This window comes from Euprymna scolopes, chromosome 15, assembly GCF_053919585.1.
Source record: "Euprymna scolopes isolate OS-2025 chromosome 15, ASM5391958v1, whole genome shotgun sequence".
In the NCBI taxonomy this organism is placed as follows: domain Eukaryota; kingdom Metazoa; phylum Mollusca; class Cephalopoda; order Sepiida; family Sepiolidae; genus Euprymna; species Euprymna scolopes.
In genome coordinates, this window is record NC_136496.1 from 45,624,876 (window position 1) to 45,647,423 (window position 22,548).

General features: G+C 34.5%; 1 protein-coding gene across 6 annotated transcripts in view; it reads right to left on the bottom strand.

Annotated features, from left to right (window-relative positions):
- Positions 1-22,548, bottom strand: part of LOC145293808 (adenosine deaminase-like) — a 130,335-nt gene that overhangs the window by 64,840 nt on the left and 42,947 nt on the right. The window contains exons 1-2 of one of the 6 annotated variants that reach the window (XM_080140391.1): positions 11,204-11,321; positions 9,725-9,841 (exon numbers count right to left, since the gene is read on the bottom strand). In XM_080140391.1, the coding sequence (XP_079996517.1) occupies positions 9,725-9,769 (45 nt within the window). In that variant the 5' untranslated portion in view covers positions 9,770-9,841; positions 11,204-11,321. Of the gene's footprint in view, positions 1-9,724; positions 10,104-10,315; positions 10,424-11,203; positions 11,322-22,548 lie in introns of those variants that run through there. The other 5 variants (XM_080140392.1, XM_080140388.1, XM_080140387.1 and 2 more) reach the window with 5 other exon arrangements.

Sequence of the window (22,548 nt, forward strand, 5' to 3'; positions counted from 1 at the left end):
GATTTATTTGCATTTTTAATAACAAAATTAAAACATAAGTTATTTTATTTGAAATATATGCTTATGAAATTATAAAAATAAAAGCTTTTTATGTTAAAAATAAAAGTGTTTTATTTGAATCATTTTTTTTTTACACAAGCATCACCACATTATCAAGGCCAAGAGGCCACTCGAGGATAAGGGTTAAAGAGTGTACAGTAGAAATTGGACAATATAATAATCATTAGTAATGGAAATTCGGTAAATTTGTTAACTTATATGGAATGGCTCATCAAGAACTTGTTTACGTTAGACTTGAAGACAACCATATTGTAGTAAGCCAGAAAAGAGGAAAACGGAAGACAATTCCACAGGCGTGCAGTTCTAAGAAAGAAGCTTTGTTCATGGAATATACGTTTAGGTTTAGCCACAGATAAAGAGTGAGGGGAATTATTGATAGTGTTTTCAGCTAGACGAGTGTTTCTTGTGAAAGTTTGGCGAGGGGGGACCATAGACTGAAGCTCAGTCGAACACTTTCCATGAAAATGATGATACAGCAGAGACAAACTCGCAACATCTCTTCTGTGAGATAGAGGTTACAGGGAAGAGAAAAGGACATCTCCTACGAGGCTACAAAGTCTATTTTGAACTCTATCAAGGCAGGACAAGTCTTTTCTAGCAGCTCCTGCCCAGATGTGGCCACAGTACTCCATCCTTGGACGTACCTGGCTCTTATATAGATAGAGAATTGCATCAGCAGTGAGATATCTACTGGATCGATAGAAAGATCCCACCATTTTTCCAGCGGCCTTCGCAACAGATTTGATGTACGGGTTCCATTTAAGATCAGGAGTAACAGTCAAGCCCAGAAGCTTGTCAAAACTTGAGGCCTCCTGAAGACGAGAGCCATTCATTTCAATTGATGCCAGATGTGGATCAGAATGTTGATGATGTAAAGAGAGAAGCTTGGTTTTAGATGCATTAAAAGTAACCAGCCACTCCTTTCCCCATTGTACCACATGCTCAAGATCAGAGGAGAGAGAATCGGAGAGAGCTTGGTCGTTTACTGTCTTAGATGTGCTACCATAAATGGTAGTGTCATCAGCATAAATGTCTGCAAATGATGTAAGGATGTGATTTGGAAGATCATTAATGTAGATCAGGAAAAGAGTTGGGTCCAGGATAGACCCCTGAGGGACTCCAGCATTTATACTGTGAGCTTCTGATTTTTGCCCCTCAATTACTACTCTTATGAACCTATCAAAAAGAAATGATTTAATAATTGAGAAGACATTTCCAACTATACCCTAGCTAGAGATCTTGTGAAGTAAACCTTTATGCCATACCCTATCAAAGGCCTTAGATATGTCAAGAGAAATTGCCCTAGAAAGGTTGCCTCCATTGAGAGATTTGCTAATCCTATGAGATATAACTGTAAGCACATTTGCTGTAGATCTATCTATATAATAAATATATGTTTATGAAAGTATGAAAATAAAATTATTGACATCAAAATAACAAATGAAATTATTGAAATTAAAATAACAAAATTTTAAATATAAAAAAATATATATCCAATACATAATATTCCCAAAATAGTTTAAAAAATCCTAAGTGTTTCCAATAAGGGGTTTTTCAATAATTCTTTAAAAAAAAAAAAAAATAATAATTTAATAATTCTCTATTAAAATAAAACTGAAAAAACTTTTCAATGATTCAATAAAAAAGAATGATAGTAAAAAACTAATAAAAAAAGCAAAAATGCACAGAGGAGATATAGGTGTGAGAGAAGAAAGCAAAGGAACTGAGTTGCCTTGTCACCGCTTCCAGTAGCATTATGCTGGAAGTTAGGTAGTACATTAGCTGACTATAACCAGTTATGGTTACTTTCATCTTTTGTAACTTTGTGATTTTATTGAGAAATAAACTAAAAAAAAAATACAACAGTTCAAATAATTTTCTGTTTCAACGAACAATGAAAAAATATCTTTAATAAAAAACAGTTTAGTTGAGTTTGTGAAATTTGAAATAATATATTATTAAATGCATTACTCTCCATGCGGCTGTTTTGTTGAGGTAAATGATTTTGTACTCTAAAACTGAATAACTAAAAGCCTTGTGGTTCAGAAATAATAAAATGTGACAGACATATTGAATGTAACCAAAACCATTCTATAGTGTTCATTAAATGCGAAAAATAGAATGAAGGCTTATGCCTGAGTAGCTAATGAAATTGTTAGAATCAGGAGTGGATATAAATGGGACCATTCATTAGTTTCTCATGAAAAGAGGTGTAGGTGAAAAATGGAAGCACATAACGATAAAACAAAATACTTACAGTGAATCACGATAAGTGTCAACTATGAAATATTTGCTCCAGTAATGACTCAGGTAGTGGAAGTAGAAAAGAAATAGTTGGTAAGCTGTTCTGCTACCACCTATAAGCATGTTGCATTTAGGAGAGTGAAATTGTAGTAATTTATGGAATCTAATTAAGCCAGATGATTAGAACTGGAAAACATGCATGAGGTACAGGCATGGCCATTTTGGATTAATGTGGGCCCAGGATTTTTTTTTCCTATACTGTCTTTTTTATAAACAAGTATAATCATTACTATTTTATGATATGCATAGATAGATAGATAAATATTTTCAATTGATGAAATAGTCAAACATTTTCTCTTTTAATCTTTAATGTTATTTACAATTCTAGGAATCATTTGTGCCTTGTGAAACTAAAAATGGTTTAATGCATATGTATATATTTTTAATTTATAAATTCTTACTCCAGTCAAACTAAAATGGCAGATTATTTTAATCTAAATTGGAATACGTCATCAAATAATTAAAATAGTTTAAATTACTAAATAATTTAGAATAATAAAATTTTTGTGCTGTTTTTAAAGAATGAAAAGCGATTAGAAGCTCTTTTACAACAAAAGTTATTCCTGAAGTTTAATCTTTTATGGAAAAAGAATCTATTTTAACTAAAAAAAAAGCCTAAAATTTACAAAAATAAGTTAACATAACAGCAAAATAGAAAACACCAACTTGCTCATGGCTGCCATATAAAAAAAAGAAAGAATAATCTGTATGATGCATGTACCCGTGGCAAAAAAATATTGTATTCCAAAAATTACATAGATTGATCAAATAATTTTATCTTTAAATTAAAAAAAAAAAATCAAACTTTATGGCTCAACGAGGAGATAACATAATCCAAGCTTGCATGATTTTTGTTGTAATGTTTACGAATTTTGATTTTTGGAATACGATATTTTTCATCACATCATACATTTTTTTGTATGTTTATTTCTAATATAGGTGCAATTCTGGACAAGCACCAATTTTTTTAAATCGAATTAACAATAAAAATGAAAAAATAAAGAATTGATTTCTCGTATCAACATTAATTTCATTTAAAACTAGAAAGTAAATGTACGTATATATTTGAAATATTGAAACTGCAAATAGTTGTTTTTTTCTTTAATTATTCGAAAATAATATGCATTTTAACACATAAAAATTAAAAATGAAAAGTTTTGGGGGAGGAGCCTTTTTTACTTTAGGGTATATTTTGTAGTTGTCATTACTGAAACACGTTTTTTGGCTGTAACAGATATTTAAAAAATGGAGAAGGAAAAAATTAAATAGAGTGCTGGAGAAATTAAGCAAAATCTTATGAATAAACAAAAGGGAGGCAAAATATAAAAAAAGGAGCAAATGAAAACCAGACCCAAAAAGTATATTAATTTAGTTAAGTTTTATTGAAATAAATAAATGTTGAATTGCCTTTATTTCCTAAAGCAGGAGTTAACAATTAACAGTTAACAATTAACCTCAAGTACTAATTATAAAAATAAAAAAATGGAACATACAAAAAAGGGGTCACTAATTGAGAGACTAATTCTGGAATTAATTCTATCAAATGGAATAACAAAGTTAAATTTATCATCCAAACAAATAAAACAGGAAATATAGGGCGTCCCTTTTAAAATAATCATACAAAAATAGTCTTACTTGATTTGTAAAACTTGAAAGAAAAGAAGCATGTGAAAAGGGATCTTTAAAAATGTTTTTTCCTTTTTTTTCCCAGCCCTTTTCTTGAGAGGCACTCTCACAATCATCTAGAATCTTTTGGTTCTAATGTTTTTGTTCTTTTTCTTTTAAAATAAAAATGTTCTGATGAGAAGGGAATTTTGGTAGAAATGTCTTCCAAACGGTCTCTTTCCTTAGTTCCTTTCACGTGTGCCAATGTTCTCTCGTCTCACAGACCAGCAAATTTAATTTCTGTTTCTTACAAAAAAATATCTCAAAAACCAAACGGTTCTTCCATTAGTTCTTTGAGACTAACAGTTTCCCAGTTGATACAACCCTGTTGTCTTTTAATTAACTGGAAATAAAATTAACGTTTTATCCTAAAGGAGAAAAGTACAGAACATAATATTTAACATCAAAAACCTTTTCTTGATGGAGTTATAGTGAGCTCGCATCTTGAACTGAGGAAAAAGGGCAAAAACCCTTCCTCCCCCCCCCCCCCCGCTCCTGACAGGGCAAGAGGAGGTGACTACTGGGGTAGTTGTTGATGATGATGATGCCAGATCAAGAAGTGTAGATATTCTACTTAACAAAGGTAAAAAAAGGGCTGAATCCCACCCTGCCTTCCAGCACCGCATGATAGCTGCCAGGATTTAAAAAAATAAACTTCTAAAAGGTGACAAAATAAAGGGAATAACTTATCTTTCAACAATTGGGTACATATGAAAATATTGAATATATATATATATATATATATATATTCGTGGGGGAAACAGGCCTGGAGTTCTGCCTACACCTTAATAACCACAAACATACCATTAGAGACAAATCTACACAGCATCCAGTAGCTATCCACTATAATTTACCTAACCACACAATAGACAACATCAGATACATCCTCATAGCATCCAATTTTATTACACAACACCAGAGATGAAAATATGAAAAAAAAAAAATTCTAAAACTCAACACGCACACTACAGGCCTTAACAAAAACCTAGGACTACTCAATGACTACAATTTTTATAACTACAAAGATTTTCCATAAACAATTTCCTTTGGACTGAAATGCACGGTGAGATGAGGTAAACTTTTTTTTTTCTCTTGCTAACTCTTTCCGAAACCTTCACATTTTCCCTAATTTTTTCTTTCTTTATACTCTCATACACATTGATCTATGTATGTGTATGTGTGTGTGCGTATTATGTACGCATATATGTATGTATTTATGCGAGTGTTTGTGTATATGTACCTGAAAGTGTATGTACACGTCAGTATATGTGTATATATGTATGTGGATATATGTGTGTGTACATGTATGTGTGTGTTTTTTCAAAACACATTTTCTTTAAGTGTTAATTTTCTTCACATTACCATATATGTATTTCTCGCACACCTATACCTCTTTTCCCGTCCCTCTCTTCCTCTCTCTCCATACATTCGCTTATGTAGACTTGTGTATATATGTATAGCTGTCTCTACATGTAAATATATGCGCAAACATTTATGTATGTGTATGTTGTTGCAATATTTTGGACTTGTAATGAGGTAAATATTTAAATGCTGCCCACATCAGCATTATGTGGCACAAGGCCGGAAAGTGGGAACCCCGCAGGCTCCCCTAAAGAAGGGGCACTCCTGCAATTTTAAAAATTGCCTGAGTAACCCCGTCGGCATTCCCCAGCTGGGGCGTCTCAGGCAGCAAGCAATAAACTTGCCCCACCGGAAAGCCCGGTGGCAAGGCCTGGGAGGGTGGACCTCCTAGGTATTACCCAAGCGGTGTGCCTCAGTCCAACAGGTGCTGGGCCGGTTCCCGGCCCCTCACCTGTTGGGCTGAGTGTCAAGTGACGAATCCTTGATGTGTACTACCCTGTCTCCATGCAGCCGAAGCCGCTAGGAGACATCCCATCAAAATGGACTTTTAATGGGGGTATGATCCCATACAGTCGGACGATTCTATTTAAACGATGCTGCTAAGAACTAACGAATCAAATTAATTCACATTCTGCTACCAACCAATCCGAAACCAGAATTGCTTCATAAATATTAAACCTTTTCTGAAGCAATTTCACATGTTCTTTTCCGTCTTGACACGGTAAGAATATTTTGTTCTGTGGAACTGTCTACTACAAACAAGTCACTATATAGTATTTGTTAGTATATATATATATATATATATATATGCATGCGTTTATGTATGTATATATGCATATATATGTATATATTTGTACATGTGAGTATTTGTTTGTATACGTATGTGTATGTACATATTAATATATAAATTAAAAAGTAGCTTTTTTTTTTTTTTTTTTTTTTACATAGGCATCACCACATTATCAAGGCCCAGAGGCCACTCAAGGATAAGGGTTAAAGAGTGTACAGTAGAAATTGGACAATATAGTAATCATTAGTAATGAAAATTTGGTAAATTTGATAACTTATATGGAACGGCTCATCAAGAACTTATTTACTTTAGACTTGAACACAACCATATTGTAGTCAGCCGGAAAGCAGGAAAACGGAAGACAATTCCACAGGCGTGCAGTTCTAAGAAAGAAGCTTTGTTCATGGAATCTACGTTTAGGTTTAAGCACAGATAAAGAGTGGGGGGAATTATTGATAGTGTTTACAGCTAGACGAGTGTTTCTTGTGAAAGTTTGGCGAGGGGGGACCATAGATTGAAGCTCAGTCGAACACTTTCCATGAAAATAATGATACAGCAGAGACAAACTCGCAACATCTCTTCTGTGAGATAGAGGTTGCAAGGAGGAGAAAAGGACATCTCCTACGAGGCTACGAAGTCTATTTTGAACTCTATCAAGGCAGGACAAGTCCTTTCTAGCAGCTCCTGCCCAGATGTGGCCACAGTACTCCATCCTTGGACGTACCTGGCTCTTATATAGATAGAGAATAGCATCAACAGTGAGATATTTACCGGATCGATAGAAAGATCCCACCATTTTCCCAGCGGCCTTGGCAACAGATTTGATGTACGTGTTCCATTTAAGATCAGAAGTAATGGTCAAGCCCAGAAGCTTGTCAAAACTTGAGGCCTCCAGAAGACGAGAGCCATTCATTTCAATTGATGCCAAATGTGGATTAGAATGTTGATGATGTAAAGAGAGAAGCTTGGTTTTAGATGCATTAAAAGTAACCAGCCACTCCTTACCCCATTGTACTACGTGCTCAAGATCAGAGGAGAGAGAATTGGAGAGAACTTGGTCATTTACTGTCTTAGTAGCGTTTCGTTTCTGTCTTTAAACGGTTGAATTTGGAAATGACGTTTTCGTTCTTTTTCGAACGAGAAATAGCCGTTGATTTACAAATAAGCATCATAGCGTTTCTCCTCATAACGTCTTATATCCTTTAAATTCTCTGTTGGAATAAATAATATCGTTAGAATTCAAAAGATTGGACAGTTAAAGGCGCGTTTCTTCATTTTTATTTACTGTTTAATTTTTCGTTTATATGTGTATGTGCGTACTTATATGTGTATATTTTTAAAACTGACGTGGCACCTTCTCATTGGTTATACCTCCTTCTCTTCCTCCTCCTCCTCCCTTTTCGATTCCCCTTTTCCCCGTGTATGCTCATCACTTTCACTACACCGATGAAGACTGAAGGATCGGTCAAAAATATGTACCTGTAAAAAAAGTTTTTTAATTTTTTTTCATATTATTTTGTATTCCTGCACGTCACCAATTGAAAACGAATAAAGAAAAGTTATAAGCTTTTATACTTTTCGTATTCTTTATATATATATATATATATATATATATATATATATATATATATATATATATTGTACCTACTCGTTATGGAATAAAGTTTTCATACAAAAAGAATCACTTAATTTGATCAAGTAGTTTTTGTTTTTTGTTTATTTTAGCAGAGGAAAATCAAATTTTAATGAGATCAATCGTGTCGCGGCCATCTTACTTATTTCGCAAACGAGGAAGGAGTGCCTTTAAACGAAAAAGTGATTAACAAAGGATAAAATGAAAAAGGAATTAAAAAAGACAAACTGTAAAATAAGTGAAAAAAAAAAATATTTATCTAGGTATTTTTTCTGTCCATGTTTCAAAATAATCTCGTCAAATTTTGACAAACTTTAATAAGCGGTGATTGGAGTTATCGGCCCTTCCTTATCCGCGAAATAAACAAGATGGTCGCGATACGATCGATCTCATTAAAGTTTGATTTTCCTCTGTAAAAAACAAAAAAACACTATCGATCAAATTAAGTGATTTTTTTGTATGAAAATTTTATTCCATAACGAGTATGTACAATATCATTTTTTTTTTTCAATATTTTCATTTTTTTTAATGTTTTGATTAAACTGTATAAGTACTAATTTATATTAAAGATCTTTTGTATATCTTTTTCACCCCAACTTATTTGGTGTTTTTTTTTTTTTTTTTTTTTTTTTATAGAGGCGGAGGGTAGGGACACATAGTAAACTTCAAAAGAAAACAGATTCCGGTGCTAGTGCAGAGAGTCCGCGTCCGCGCTATTTTTTAAATCGTATTTCGAAGTTTAATTAAAGTTTTATGATATGTTTTTTTTATTATTCAATTGTAAGGTTGAAGTATAGAAATAGGTACAAAACACGCTCCCCTCCCCATGTTAAGAACGGCTTTTTAAATAATAACGTTATTATTTACGTCCGGCACTCTCTACACTAGTACTCAGATTCCTTTTGTTTATTTCAAAACCATCATTTTTTTTTTTTTTTATCATTCTCTTATGTTTTTTAGGGGGAGGGAGACTTGCAGATGTTTCACGGTGTTTCTACAGAAGTTGAACCATATTAAACCGACTTTAAAATCTAAAACTTAGGGTTAATAATAATAATAATAATAATAATAATAAAGGGCTCAGTTCAATAAATGTAGAAGTACCGTTTTCACTTATGTTAACACAAAGCCACAAGTTATTTAAAGTTTGGTCCCCAAAAGATCATAAAAGTGAGACTCGGATTCACTTTTTGTGATATGTTGCTTCATATGATGATGATGATGATGATGATTAAATGCGAATGAATGAATTCAGATCAACATCTGTCAATGTGTTCGTGAAAATCACAAGACATACAAAAACAAAGTTTAACTAAAATAATAATAATAAAAAAAAACTTATTTTTTTATAAGTCATGTCTTTCCCTGTTTTTATTTTTTATTTTTAATAAAGGTAAAATAATTAGTGTTGTTTCTGTTGCAGGTCATCACTTTTTTAATTATGAAAACTTATGTAAATGTTAATGAAAAATATTCCTTTATTTTCGCACGATAAAGATGGCAATCGGGTTGAATCGACTGACTGCCAAATTTTTCTTTCGAAGTAGAAACACAGTAAATTAACCCCTTGTAAATTTGTGCAATTATTTATTTGTTGTGTGATTTTTGTGGATTTTTTTTTTTTTTTTTACACGATGAATTTATTTGCCCTGTCACCGCTTAAAAAAATCTGGGTCCTAACCACTTGAATATATCGTGAAAATTAATAACAAATTCTTTACTCAAACTCTGAAATTGGGCAGTTTATTGGGCAGCGTTTATTACCTAATTTTATTGGACAACTTTTTCCTTGGGTTAACATATCAAAGACTACTAAAGTCTTAAAAGTTGGTTTTAAAATGTTGTTTTAAATCGTGAAACACGTGACGAAAAGAAAAAAAAATTAAAAAACAAAGAAAAAAACCAAATACCTTAGCTGGGAAAGGATCTTCCGTATTTTCTTCTGTATCCGACATTCTAAACTCCGAGCACAACAACGACGATCTTGCGTTCGGCCCCTGTGTTTATGTTGCTCAGTCTGTGTCAAACTGTTAAAAGAGAAATAGAAGTTGTTTAGTTTGCGTTCTGCCCAAAATATGTGCGACGGCGACGGTGGTGGCACTTAGCGTTAGGAAATCGAGATATACGTGGGGAAGGGTTAGAGTTGGGGCTTGACTACCAAAACTGTCAAAAACTGAACATGCGTCACAAATGCACCAGAGGAGTTCGTGCGACGACGACGACCTACAACCAACCCAACCAAAATAAAGTATTCATTTTCAGTATATAATTAGGAAGATGTATTCGTTTCTCTCTATCTTCTAGAACGATTTTATTTAAGAAAGAAAGAAACTAGTAAGTTTATTGGACGGACATTGTTTATTGCCTAATAATTACTCTTTTTAAGTGAGAAAGCAAGATTTCCAAACTCGAATAAAAAGTGACATATTCTACAGCCAAAACCTTAGTTTTTCTTTTCTTTCTTTTTTTTTGTTTATTTGCAGAAACTTTCAAATACTTGCTGAAATATGTTTTTATCGTTCATAAACACCAGTTTTCACGTAAGTTAGTTGAACATCAAATTAAAACACATCCGTCAAACTTATGCAATTAGCAGTGGCCTTCGTAAACCCCCACCACCGCTTTTTACAACTCGTTTTCTTCAATGGAAACAATGGAACTCTTACATTGTAATTATGGCAACAAATTACTCGTGAGAAATTCAATTTATTGTAAAGGATTCCTCGGGTCGCTGAGTTTAAATAATTTATGACGGGAGCATGCAACTAAAATGCATTTTATTTTTGGTAACAAAAGAAATATATTTTTGCATTTGTATTTATTTTTTATTTTTCGTGTGGACTGGACCTATCATGTCGGCGTCCCTTGTGAGTTTGCGTTATTTTTTGTATTTAGAAATTATTAGCTGCAACTCTCCGGCAAAATTACCATATTGGCCCTTTTATGGCCAAATTTCGTGAATTTGTCATTTTTTTTTTTTTTTTTTTTTTTATTGTAAAAAAAAAAATGTAATTATTTTTGTTCTTAAAAATTGTATTTGGCTTTTTTTTCTCTCTTTTTTTTCTCAATTTGGCTTCAATTTCGGCTTTTTTTCTGATTATTTTACAAAAATATTTATTTGATAGTTATTAAAGAAAACGTTATAATTAATTTGTTAAGCAGTTTGGTGTTCACTATTGTGTAGGAGTCAGGACTTTTAAATTTTTGTCTTTTTCTCCGCTATTTTACAAAATATATCTATTTGAAAGCAATTATTAGTAAAAAAATATTACAATTAAGTATTGTTAAAGTAGTTTGGGCTTCAAAAATTTTATTGTCTTTTTTTATTTTTAGCTATTTTTTCAACAGTTTTACATAAAAAATATTTGGTTATAACTATAAAAGAAAACCTTAAAATGAAATATTTTTTTAGCTGGTGAAAGTAACAGCGCAGTATTTGTATATCTTCATTAAAATCAGGTTTCTTCCAGCCAAGTCAGAGAAAACCAGTGTGTAGTAGCTAAACACATCGACTTTTATTATTCATTGAGGGTCAAATATTTATTGACAATTTAAGCTACCATCTTATTAAATGTAGGAGTTTTAATTATGTTATTAACTTGTAAAGATATGACGTAAAAGACATTATTGTCAAAGAAGGTTGAGTTTTTTTTTTTGTTTCAAAGTAATAAATAATTGGAAATTAACTATAAATTACAGCTATAAAGCGTAATTATTTCAAAGTAAATTCCTAATTAAATATTTGTTGCTAATATCGGATGCATTTCCGGAACCTTTGATGATAAATTAAATGAGGCATCAAGATGGATTACCAATTTACATCTGTTGCAGAGGGGAGCAACCGGTTATTAAACCGTACAACTAAAATATTAACACAAAGGCAAACGAAAAACAGCAAAACAAAAGTAAAAATAAAAAAGCTGAAGACAGTTTAAAGATGACGAATCACCTTTTATTTACAAAAAGGAATAAGTAAAAATGGTAAAATTTGAAAAACCTAGAGATTTGCGGTCTGTTGACTGGCACTGAGAAGCTGCTGAGGGTTGCAAACGGTACTGGAAGGCTGTAGGAAGCTGCGGCACGTGCTGAAAAGCTGCAGGAGACACCAAGGGTTGGAAGGCTGCAGAAGGTGCAGCTGGTGCTGGAAGGCTGTAGGAGGATGCGGCAGGCGCTGGAAGGCTGCAGGAGGCACCAAGGGCTGGAAGGCTGCAGAAGGGTGTGGTTGGCACTGGAAGGCTGAGGAAGCTGCGACTGGCACTGAAAGGCTGTAGGAAAGTGCAGCAGATGCTGGTAGCTGTGGCTAGCACTTGGACGCTGCTGGAGGCACCAAGGACCGGAAGGCTGCAGGAGGCACTGGAGTGAACTAGAGGCTGCTGGTTGAAAGGAGGGTAATCTCAGGGAGCAGACAGGCAGTAGTAGTCACATGGTAGCAGTTTGTGGATCACATAAGACACATAAGAATAGTTTGTGAAATGCATAATAATGTGGAAAAGAGCTAGCCCTGACAAGGGCTGTTTGAACTACAGCTGCTGGAGACCCTTCAGCTGCTGAGCTTGACTTCACTAGGAATGCTAAGGTCGCATCTCAGGAGGCAACTTGCTCCCTCGCCTCATTAACCTTACCGGCCGCTGACGCGCTGTATTTATGAAATAGCATGCATGCAAGAAGCGTGCTCGCTCAGTAGATAAACAAATGAACAGAATTAATTCCTCACTGAATCAATCACAACAAAAAAAATCTCCAAAATAAATTTATTGTGTTTATGTTTGATTCAGCTCAGAATCAAAATCTCTTCCTTGTTGCTTGATGGAGAAAGGATTTGATTTAGGTTTCTTTCTCTTTAGTTCAAAATAAGAAAAATGGATGTTGCTATTTTTAGCACGGATCAGTAGTTGAGCTTGTTTCGCCACTAGGCGGTGTCTGTGAGATTGTTTACCACTAAAAAAATGGCTGTCATTAGTAGAAATATGAAATACAACAAAAATGCACCGCGACACATCCTTAAATAAAGAAATAAAAATAAATTCAAGAAAAGATGGCACGGAATTGCTGAGTTTATATAAAATAAATAAAATTTATTTACGTGAAAGAAGTATTCAAATAAAGTGTTCCAACATTAGTGTTTTGTGTTTGAACATTTTAAATAAATGATTATTGGTGCAGATTTTGTGTGTATGTCACAATGGTTGGAAGTACTGATTTTTATGGTAGGTGTGCCGCAAGAGGGTTTGGAGTCAATATGGCTATTTTCTGGTGGAAACAGTCTGTTGTGGGGTTGAATGTCGGTGGCAATCAATCCTACAACCAAACAATGACACAGGCAAGAAAAAGATGAATGACAATGGCAAAGAAGAGATGACAAACACAGTATAGGTACTGTCGAAAACGAATATAAATCTGTCCAGGTTTATTTTCCAAAAATATAAAGGAAGTCAGAGGTCTTCGGCTGAGAGTTGGGCTCCAGCTGGTGTTTGAACCAGGGTTGCAGAGTTGGATGGTGAAAGTCCGACTCCGACTCCTTGAATTCCTAGAATGCCGACTCCGACTCCAACTCCGACTCTGACTCTGACTCCCGACTCCTTGACCTCTATGTGGAAATTTATTCTGCAGATCCATATACCAGCCTCCCACACCTATTCAGCATTTTATAGTTACTTTTCATGTGTATTATCTTTTGCGTTTAACATTCACTTGTATGATAAATATACTCACATATACACTCTACCAGCTCTATTTATTTATTTATTTAACGTTAACTCCTAACAGGTATATCAACATTTGGACGAAAAAGGCTACTTTTTGAAACCATGTCTAGGAAAGATTAACAAGATGTCGGTTTATGTTACATTTAAACTTCTGCATATCAGTACGAGCAGGTAGCAGAAAGGGAATTCCAAAGTCTAGCTGTTCAAGGGAAGAGACTATTAGAATAGAAAGCTTTTTGGCATCTAGGGACCTCAACAGTGAAGGGGTGAGATCTTATTGCTAAGTGGGTTTGTCAGAGATATGTACGGAGTACAAATGCAACGAGTTCATCAGAACACATTCCATTAAAACATGCACAGAGATGCAACATTGTGAGGCTGGGACAAGAGCTGGAGCTTAGTTGATAAAGTGGAATTAGATTAACAACTCTCTTTTGGAACCTATCCAAGATGGAGAGGCTAGTGGTAGATGCACCAGCCCAGATGTGGCAACAATATTCCATGCATGAGCGAATGGTGGCCTTATAGAGGTACGGGAAACTCTCAGGTGTGAATAGTCTTCTAGCTCGATAGAGGGAACCTACCATCTTTGCAGTAGTCTTTGCAATGTCCTCTGTGTATTTGTTCCACTTCATATTGCCCACAAAGTAAAATATGGTAAAATAGTCCCAAAAAAGGAGTTTGAAGGTAGAATTTTCAGGTAAGGTGTTTTTTTTTCATCGATATAGTTCGAGAGGTGTTTTGTTAAAGGAGAGCAGTTTAGTTTTACTAGCATTAAATATTACCATCCATTTGCGTCCCCGTTCAACTATAGTCTGGAGGTCATTTTCTCTTGATTTTTCCATTGTCTTAGATTTATGTATATCTGTTTTTCCCTAATGCATGTTATAGAGCATTGTATCATCAGCAAATATACCCATATCGGACACAATATTATCAAGAAGTCATTTTTGAATATCAGAAATAATAATGGTCCAAGGATCGACTCAGAGACACTCTTGCATTAATGTTATGCTGCTTGGATGTATGTCCATCAATGACAACCTGTGTGCTTCTATTGTCTAAGATGGATCTAATAATATTTAGTATACATCCTGTTATAATGTATGATTTAATTTTCATTAGCAGCCCTTTGTGCTAGACTTTGTTAAAGGCCTTGGATGTATCAAGGGCTACATCTGTGGCTCCACCCGATTTATCCAATACATGGTAAATGCATTCACAGATAAACGTTAAAATATCTGCAGTAGAACGACATTGCCTGAATCCATACTGTTTGTCAGAGAGATTTGGTTTGCTTTTGCGAGGTGGTGAACTAGTGTTTGATTAATTAAGGTTTCAAAGATTTTAATGAAGAGGGGGAAGAGATTAATGGGGCAATAATTGAGAGGGTCGGTTCTTTCATCATAATTCCTATATATTGGTACCATAGAGGCCATCTTCCAGCTATTAGGGAAGCAAGATTCAGCAAGGCATTTATTGTAGAGCTAGCTCAGTTAAACATTTCTTAATTAGTATAGCAGAGATGAAATCAGGCCCACACGCTTTTGAGGTGTCTAAGTTTTTTATGATATTGCAGACATGAGAAGGGGTGATTTTACATCATCTAATGTGGCTTTAGTCTGCATAGGGAAATTTGGGAGGGAGTTGTTTGTTGGCTCTAAAGTGAAAAAGGCAATCGCCAGGACAGCAGTTCCGCCTTCTCCGTTACCAAGCATGCAACCTTCTGGTTGTTACTCAGTGGAGGAATTACTGATTGTCCTTTATTCACTACACTAGTATAGATTTTTCAGAAATCACGAGTTCCTATCTTTGGCGATTCTATGTGTTCACTCATTATTTCAGCATGCTTTCTTTTGACTGTCGCAATTTCTCTCTTACAATGATTTCTAGCATCTACGAATTTTGCCGATTTGTATTTGACTTATGACGTACAAACTGGTGGAATGCATGCTGTCTTTGTGCAATGGCAGCTGCACAATCTGTAGTCAACCATTGGGGTGAGTGGGGCTTGTTATAATATTTCCGTGTGGGAACATGTGCTTCAATTCCCACTTTGCACCATTCAATTGTCTCATTGGCACACTGTTCAGCAGGAAGAGAGAAGATATCGGTCCATGGAGCATCTCTGATGTGTTCTCTAATAGCTTCCCATTCAGCCCTGTTGTAGTACCTTGTCGTTTTGAGCAATGATTTCTCACCTTGAGGTTGGGATTTAAATGTGATGTCAACTGATACCACTAGGTGGTCTGCATTTCCAAGTGGACTGTGGGGATTAATCACATAATCCTCAGGTACTGTGGTGAGGAATAGGTCTAGAAGTGAAGCCTGCTGAGGTTCACGATCTGGTAGGCCAGTTGGAAACATTACTGTCTATGTGAGGGAATGGACTATAGAGAAGCTATTAGTGGAGCGTCCAGCTGCATTTGTGTAACCTGAGAAACCAAGACAATTTTTATGGTGGACATTAAATCACCAAACACATGTATTTAGGCATTACTATCCAAGGAGAGTGCTGCATCTATACTATCAGGGACATGATCGATTAGGGTACAATCCTGACTTGAGGAAAAACGGTAGAGAAAATATAAATAACTAAGGCAGTGATGAAATGTTAGTCGAAAGCACATAAAAGCCTGGTCATCTAATTCAAGACTTTTCTCTCAATTTTAAGGGAGGGTACTACAAATATAGACTCTAAGCGCATGCATACATCTATCCAAGTCCTTACGGCAAAGAGGGAGGTATCCTGTAATGTTAAAGTAGTTGGAGGTGATTGAAGAGTGTAAGTTTGTTTCACTTAATGCTAAGATATCCGGGGAGTTTACTAAAAGGTAAGACTCTACATCACCTATATTACCTCTAAGCCCACAGATCCTCAAGAGCGGAGGCAAATTGGTTTTGTTTGGGTGATTGCCTGGTTTTATCGTGATATTTGTTTCGGTTGTCATTTAATTATGTTTTTGTTTAATGTTAGGTTAGGGGAAGAGTGCTGAGCAAAGAGGGCCTGTTTTGATGCCACATATACACACACAGTGGTCCATTAGCTGAGTCCAGTCTAGAATGTGTGGTCTCATGAAAACCAAGCAGATATAGCAGAAGAGTCCCTTTCCATGCACGACATGGCATTACAACTATCCGGATATTATACATCTGATGATAGAGCAGCCAGTCTAAGCATTACCAAAGAGTTAGGGCACCTGTACTGTGAGTCAGAAACAGCAGCAAGACAAACTGTCAATCAGTTACTCTCAACCTCTCAGACAAACCGGCCTAAACAAGTCTAGTGAGCACAAGTGGCATGCAAGCAAATTTTCTCAATTTCTGAGAGAAAGAGAGAAATTTAAAATAGGAAATAGGGGAACAGAGTTCAATGTCCTAGTCAGGAAATAAGGCCAAGTACAGGGTGACTCTGGTGAGTCCCTGGTATTATACCTCTGGCCTGGCTAATAGGCAAAGAAGAAGTGTGAGAGCCAGCAATAGGAAGAGCCTATCTACTCCAGGTTATGATATAAATATGGGTGTACCTCAGGGATCAATCCTTGGTCCTTTATTATTTTTTATATTTATAAATGACTTACCTGATAAAATTGTCTCTGAGATGGGTATATTTGCCGACGACACCACGCTCTATAGCAGGCACGTGGGGAAAACTAATGAGCACATATCTAAGGTAATGGCAGAAACCCTAGAAGAAGTCTTTCAGTTTGTAGTGGAATGAGGTCAAAAATGGATGGCAACATTCAACGGTGCCAAGACAAAGCTCGTTTCCTTTAATAATTACATGAAACCTTACCAACCACCAGTAGCTATGGCTACATTACTTGAGAGTACTTCCTTCAAACTCCTCGGATTAGCATTCATAGGGAACATGAGTTACAATAGATTAAAGGTGAATATCTACTAGAGAAAAGATCAAATATAGTTCTGTGGATTAGTGACTAATTAGAAAATTATAGTATAAGGATTAGGGTCTGTTTCGAAATGTGCTTTAGGTGTTAGTTTTCAAGTAAAGATAATCACCAGCACTTTATCCCATCTAATGTAAGAAAGATATAGTTGCTAGTTAATATAGATCACTTATAAACTGTGGCTAATAGTTATCTATTTTACCTCCTTCAAGGTACGTGCAAAGTATGTGATTAGAAGAATTAGAAGATGTTGTTACATTTTGAAAGGAGGTTTTCAAGTAAAGATAATCACCAGTACTTTATCCCATCTAAGTGAAAGAAAGATATAGTTGCTAGTTAATATAGATCACTTATAATCTGGGCACAAACTGTGGCTGTTAGTTATCTATTTTATAGATATTCTATAGAGTATAAATATAGGTTAAGCTAATGCATGCCTTAGCAATAGAAATCTATAGATGTTTAGTATTTATCGATTTTTAAAAGGTCAGCCTACTAAAGTTTAGGACCAGAAACTAAACCCCCCTCCCAAGGTATGTGCAATGTATGTGATTTTATATCAGCTTCGGAAGAAAAGCAATTATTTTTTTTTGTCCAGTTGGAACAGGAGAGATGGTATACTTACAAAAATACAGCATTAATATACAGTATAAATATACAGGAATTTGGGGAGGATTTAGGAGTATAAGGATTTTTAATGTTTATCATGTAAAACAGACAGGCAGGTGGCTTGGAGGCAAAGTATTATCACTTTAAAGCAGGCATTTAGAAATAAAATTTAGAAATAACATTTGTGCCAGTTATTTTAGTAACATACATCAGTAACAATATACACGTGGTCAGTATAGGTCTTATATTTAGACATTACATTTAGTCATAGAATGAGAAATTATGATTTCCAAAAAGAGGGAAGCAGTATAAGTAAATAAAAGCAGGAAAACAGGTTCGGTGAATAAGCAATAACTTAATTGCTTCTTAAGAAGTGGTTTGCACAATTTAGCAGTTTTTGCATGGTTTTGCTTTTATTTTTGGAAATATATTTTGTACTGTAATGCTTCTACTTCATCAAGATATTTTGTACTGTAATGCTTCCACCTCATCAAGATATATCGGTCTGTCAGATCATTGCAAATCCTGTCTGGATAACTGTTTTTGTTTTGGTTGTGACGTCATACAGGATCAATGAAAATTCTGTCTTTGAGTAGGATCACTGTGGATTACATTGGATAACAATCAGATTGTTATCCAATAGTTATCCAGTTCCTGAATCTACTAGAATTTGGCAATTGGAGTAGTTCAGGATCTGGAATTACAATCTCCCCCCTCCCCACCACCACCACCACCACAAAAAACGGGTATAGCGTGTTTTCTGATACAAGAAGAAGTACTGGGGATTGACGGCCTTGTTCGCATAGGGTATAATTAGTTGCAAAGTTCTTGGCAAAGAGTTTGGCTTTGTCTAATGCTGACGAGATTACCCCAGATCCATTGATGATGGTTTGGATTGAGCACATGCTTCTGTTCAGGATCGTGTTTGCTATTTGCCAAAACTGGTGGGGACGAAGCTGCTGCTCAGCTACTTTGGACTTAACGAACTAAGCATACAACTCTCTTGCATTCTTTATTACTCTTTTATCATGATTGCTGACAGTCTTAGAATCGGCTTTAGTCTCAGTACAGCCTCTTGTTTTTCTTTGATCCTCTTTCCATAAAGGCAATACTATCTTTTAAAAAATTTCTTCTCTGTATAATATGTGTCTTTACTTCCCTCTTCTGATGAGAAGCGTTTGGCTTCGAAATGCCATGGCCTAAAGAGGTTTCCCTATCCCAAAATATTGTAGTCCCTTTTGAACTGATAGCATAATAAAATTTAATTGTAAATTTTTCATCCTTTTGTTATCTATTTATTATTATTATTATTATTATTATTATTATTATTATTATTATTATTATCATCTTATTCTATAAAATTAGTTCGTATTTTAAAATGTATTTAGATTGTATTTTTAACCACGTTTCCAAACTTCTATTCTTATCTGAATTGATTTTAACTGGCGAATCTACTCCCCATGTTATACAATAAAATATGATAATGAAATTTTGTAAGATGGACTTGCATTTAAAAAAAAGCTTTAAGTCTATTTAAAATTTTAACCATTCCTTAATCTGCCTTTAAAATAGATATTACTAAAAAATTAATTTATTCTATTGTATTTTATTCCATTTCTATATTCCATGCTATTTACACACTAGAAACTATTTTCCCAAATTTTTCTCGCATGTCATCTTGTTTGTAATATATTAGTAATCGTTAGCAATATATGTATATACACAATAGAAAAATTGGAAATATGCATCTTTTTTCTAGCATTCATCACCTTTGGTAAATGAGTTTGTACGTTTTAAATTATTAATACAGAAATCGAAAATTATACCGTTCCAATGAAACAAAAAAGGAAGTATTAAAGTTTCTGAAAAATCTAAAATAGTGTAGTGAATAAAGGGCAGTCAGTAATTCCTTCACCGAGCAACAACCAGAAGGTTGCATGCATGGCAATAGGGAAGGTGGAACTGCTTGCCCGGAGATTAGCCTCCAACTCCACCTTAGAGCCAACAAAGAACTCCCTCCCAAATTTCCCTATGCGGACTGAAGCCACATTAGATGATATAAAAAAAATCACCCCTTCTCATGTCCGCAATATCATAAGAACCTCAAAGGCTTGATCTCATCCCTGCTATACTAATTAAGAAATGTTCAGCTGAGCTAGCCCCTATACTTTCCAAGCTCTACAATAAATGCCTTGCTGAATCTTACTTCCTTAATAGCTGGAAGATAGCCTCTGTGGTACCAGTAACAGGAATTCTGGTGAAAGAACAGACCCTCTCAATTATCACCCGATTAGTCTCTTCCCCCTCTTCGCTAAAATCTTTGAGACTATAATTAATCAAGCACTAGTTCATCACCTCGCAAAAGCAAATCTTTTCTCTGACAAACAGTATGGATTCAGGCAATGTCGTTCTACTGCAGATATTTTAACATTTATCTCTGAACGCATTTACCATGTATTGGATAAGGCGGGTGAAGCCATAGCTGTAACCCTTTATATATCTAAGGCCTTTGACAAAGTCTGGCACAAAGGGCTGCTAATGAAAATTAAATTGTATGTTATAACTGAACGTATACTAAATATATAGAAGTATACAGATTGTCATTGATGGACGAATATCCAAGCAACATAATTTTAATGCAGGACTGCATCAGGGATCGATCCTTGGACCATTATTATTCCTGATATTCATAAACGACATCCCTGATAATATTATGTCCAAGATGGGTATATTAGTTGATGATACAACACTCTATAACATGCATGAGAGGAGAGTGGATGTACATAAATCTAAGAAAATGGCAGAATCGTTAAAAAAAATGACCTCCAGACCATTATGGAATGGGCCCGCAGATTGATGGTAACATTTAATGCTAGTAAAACTAAGCTGCTCTCCTTTAACAATTACAAGACGCTTCTTGAACAGCCTATATCGATGACGAATAACACCCTACCTGAGAATTCTACCTTCAAACTCTTCGGCCTAACATTTGCAGGCAATATAAACAGGAACAAATACATAGAGGACATTGCAAAGACTGCTGTAAAGAAGATGGGTTCCCTCTATCGAGCTAGAAGACTATTCACACCTGAGAGTATCCGGTACCTTTACAAGGCCACTATTTGTCCATACATGGAGTATTCTTGTCACATGATAAGTTAAAAAAAAAAGTTGTCAATCTAATCGGTTTCACTTTATCAAAAATGACATGTAAGCTGGAGTGGGACAAATTACAAACAACCAAAACGAACCAAATAAAATGAGATAAGGGGCAGGTCAGTAAAGCCATTTCTAGTAAAACCCATTCTAAATGTAGCCTGCTCACTATTTTCAAGATTGTAAAACCTGACAACAAGCAAATCAATCTCAAAGTGGGAGTGGGAACTAGTGGGAGATAAAAGAAAAATAGGGATAGAGAATGAGCGACGACTATGATCTCGAAAATAAAGTTGTTTTGTTTTAATAAAGTACTTTATACTTATATATTATCTAGTTTGGATACTTAAGTGCTGTGAATTTTCTAAACTTATTACCCAACTAGACTTGTGTGTAGCTATGTTAGGAAAAACCTAAAATAAAAGTACTGAAGGTGAAAAAATCGGTCATGACAGTTTGGGAGATAAACAAGTTCCTTACTTTAATCATAATGCAGCCAGCAGTTCCTACATTACGATTTAATATCGTAATATTAAGTTGTTAAATAAATCCATATATTTTGTAAATGTACAAAATGTAGTATATTACATGCATATATTATTCTAAATATTTTTTCAAATAATTTCCTTGCAATTTATTGAAAATTGTGAAACAACTAAGATTTGTTTTTCTTTTAAAACAAAATCGTTTTGTATTAATTTGTTGTTAGTGTGGAAAATATTTAATTTTTTTCATAAACAATTGAAAGTAGTCGATCATTGATATGCAAAATACAAAAATGGTGTAGGAACAGAATAGTTAACAACGCCCTCTCCCATATAAAAATGAGTTTCTAAATAATATTACTATTCAGAAAACCATTCTTAGCATGGAAAGGGAGCCTTTTTTTTTTTAATATTCTGTGGCTTCCCTTTATCAAATAATGTTCATATTTTTTATTCTAATTATAAAGATTTGGTTGGCTAATAGATTAATTTGAAAAACCAAGATACATATAATAATACTACTAATAACAATAATGGCAAATGTGTAGATTAACACTTTAAGCCAAACACCCATCACCTGCAAAAAAAAAAAAATTGCTTCTAATTTATAAGTGATTGCATGTAAACACCTTGAAAACATTTGTGGAAAGAAAAAAGATTATGGGGATTTTGCAACAATAGACATCAAATCTAAAAAGTGGTAAATAAACAAATATATAACAAATAAATGTTACCAAAGGCAAGATAAGTTACTCTTCTACCTGTAATCTTCTGGCCCTTAGTCTTATGCTATAAATAAGCAATTTCCTAATAAAGAATACATCTTATTTGCTAAATTTTTTTATTGTCAATAAAAAAATTTAAATGA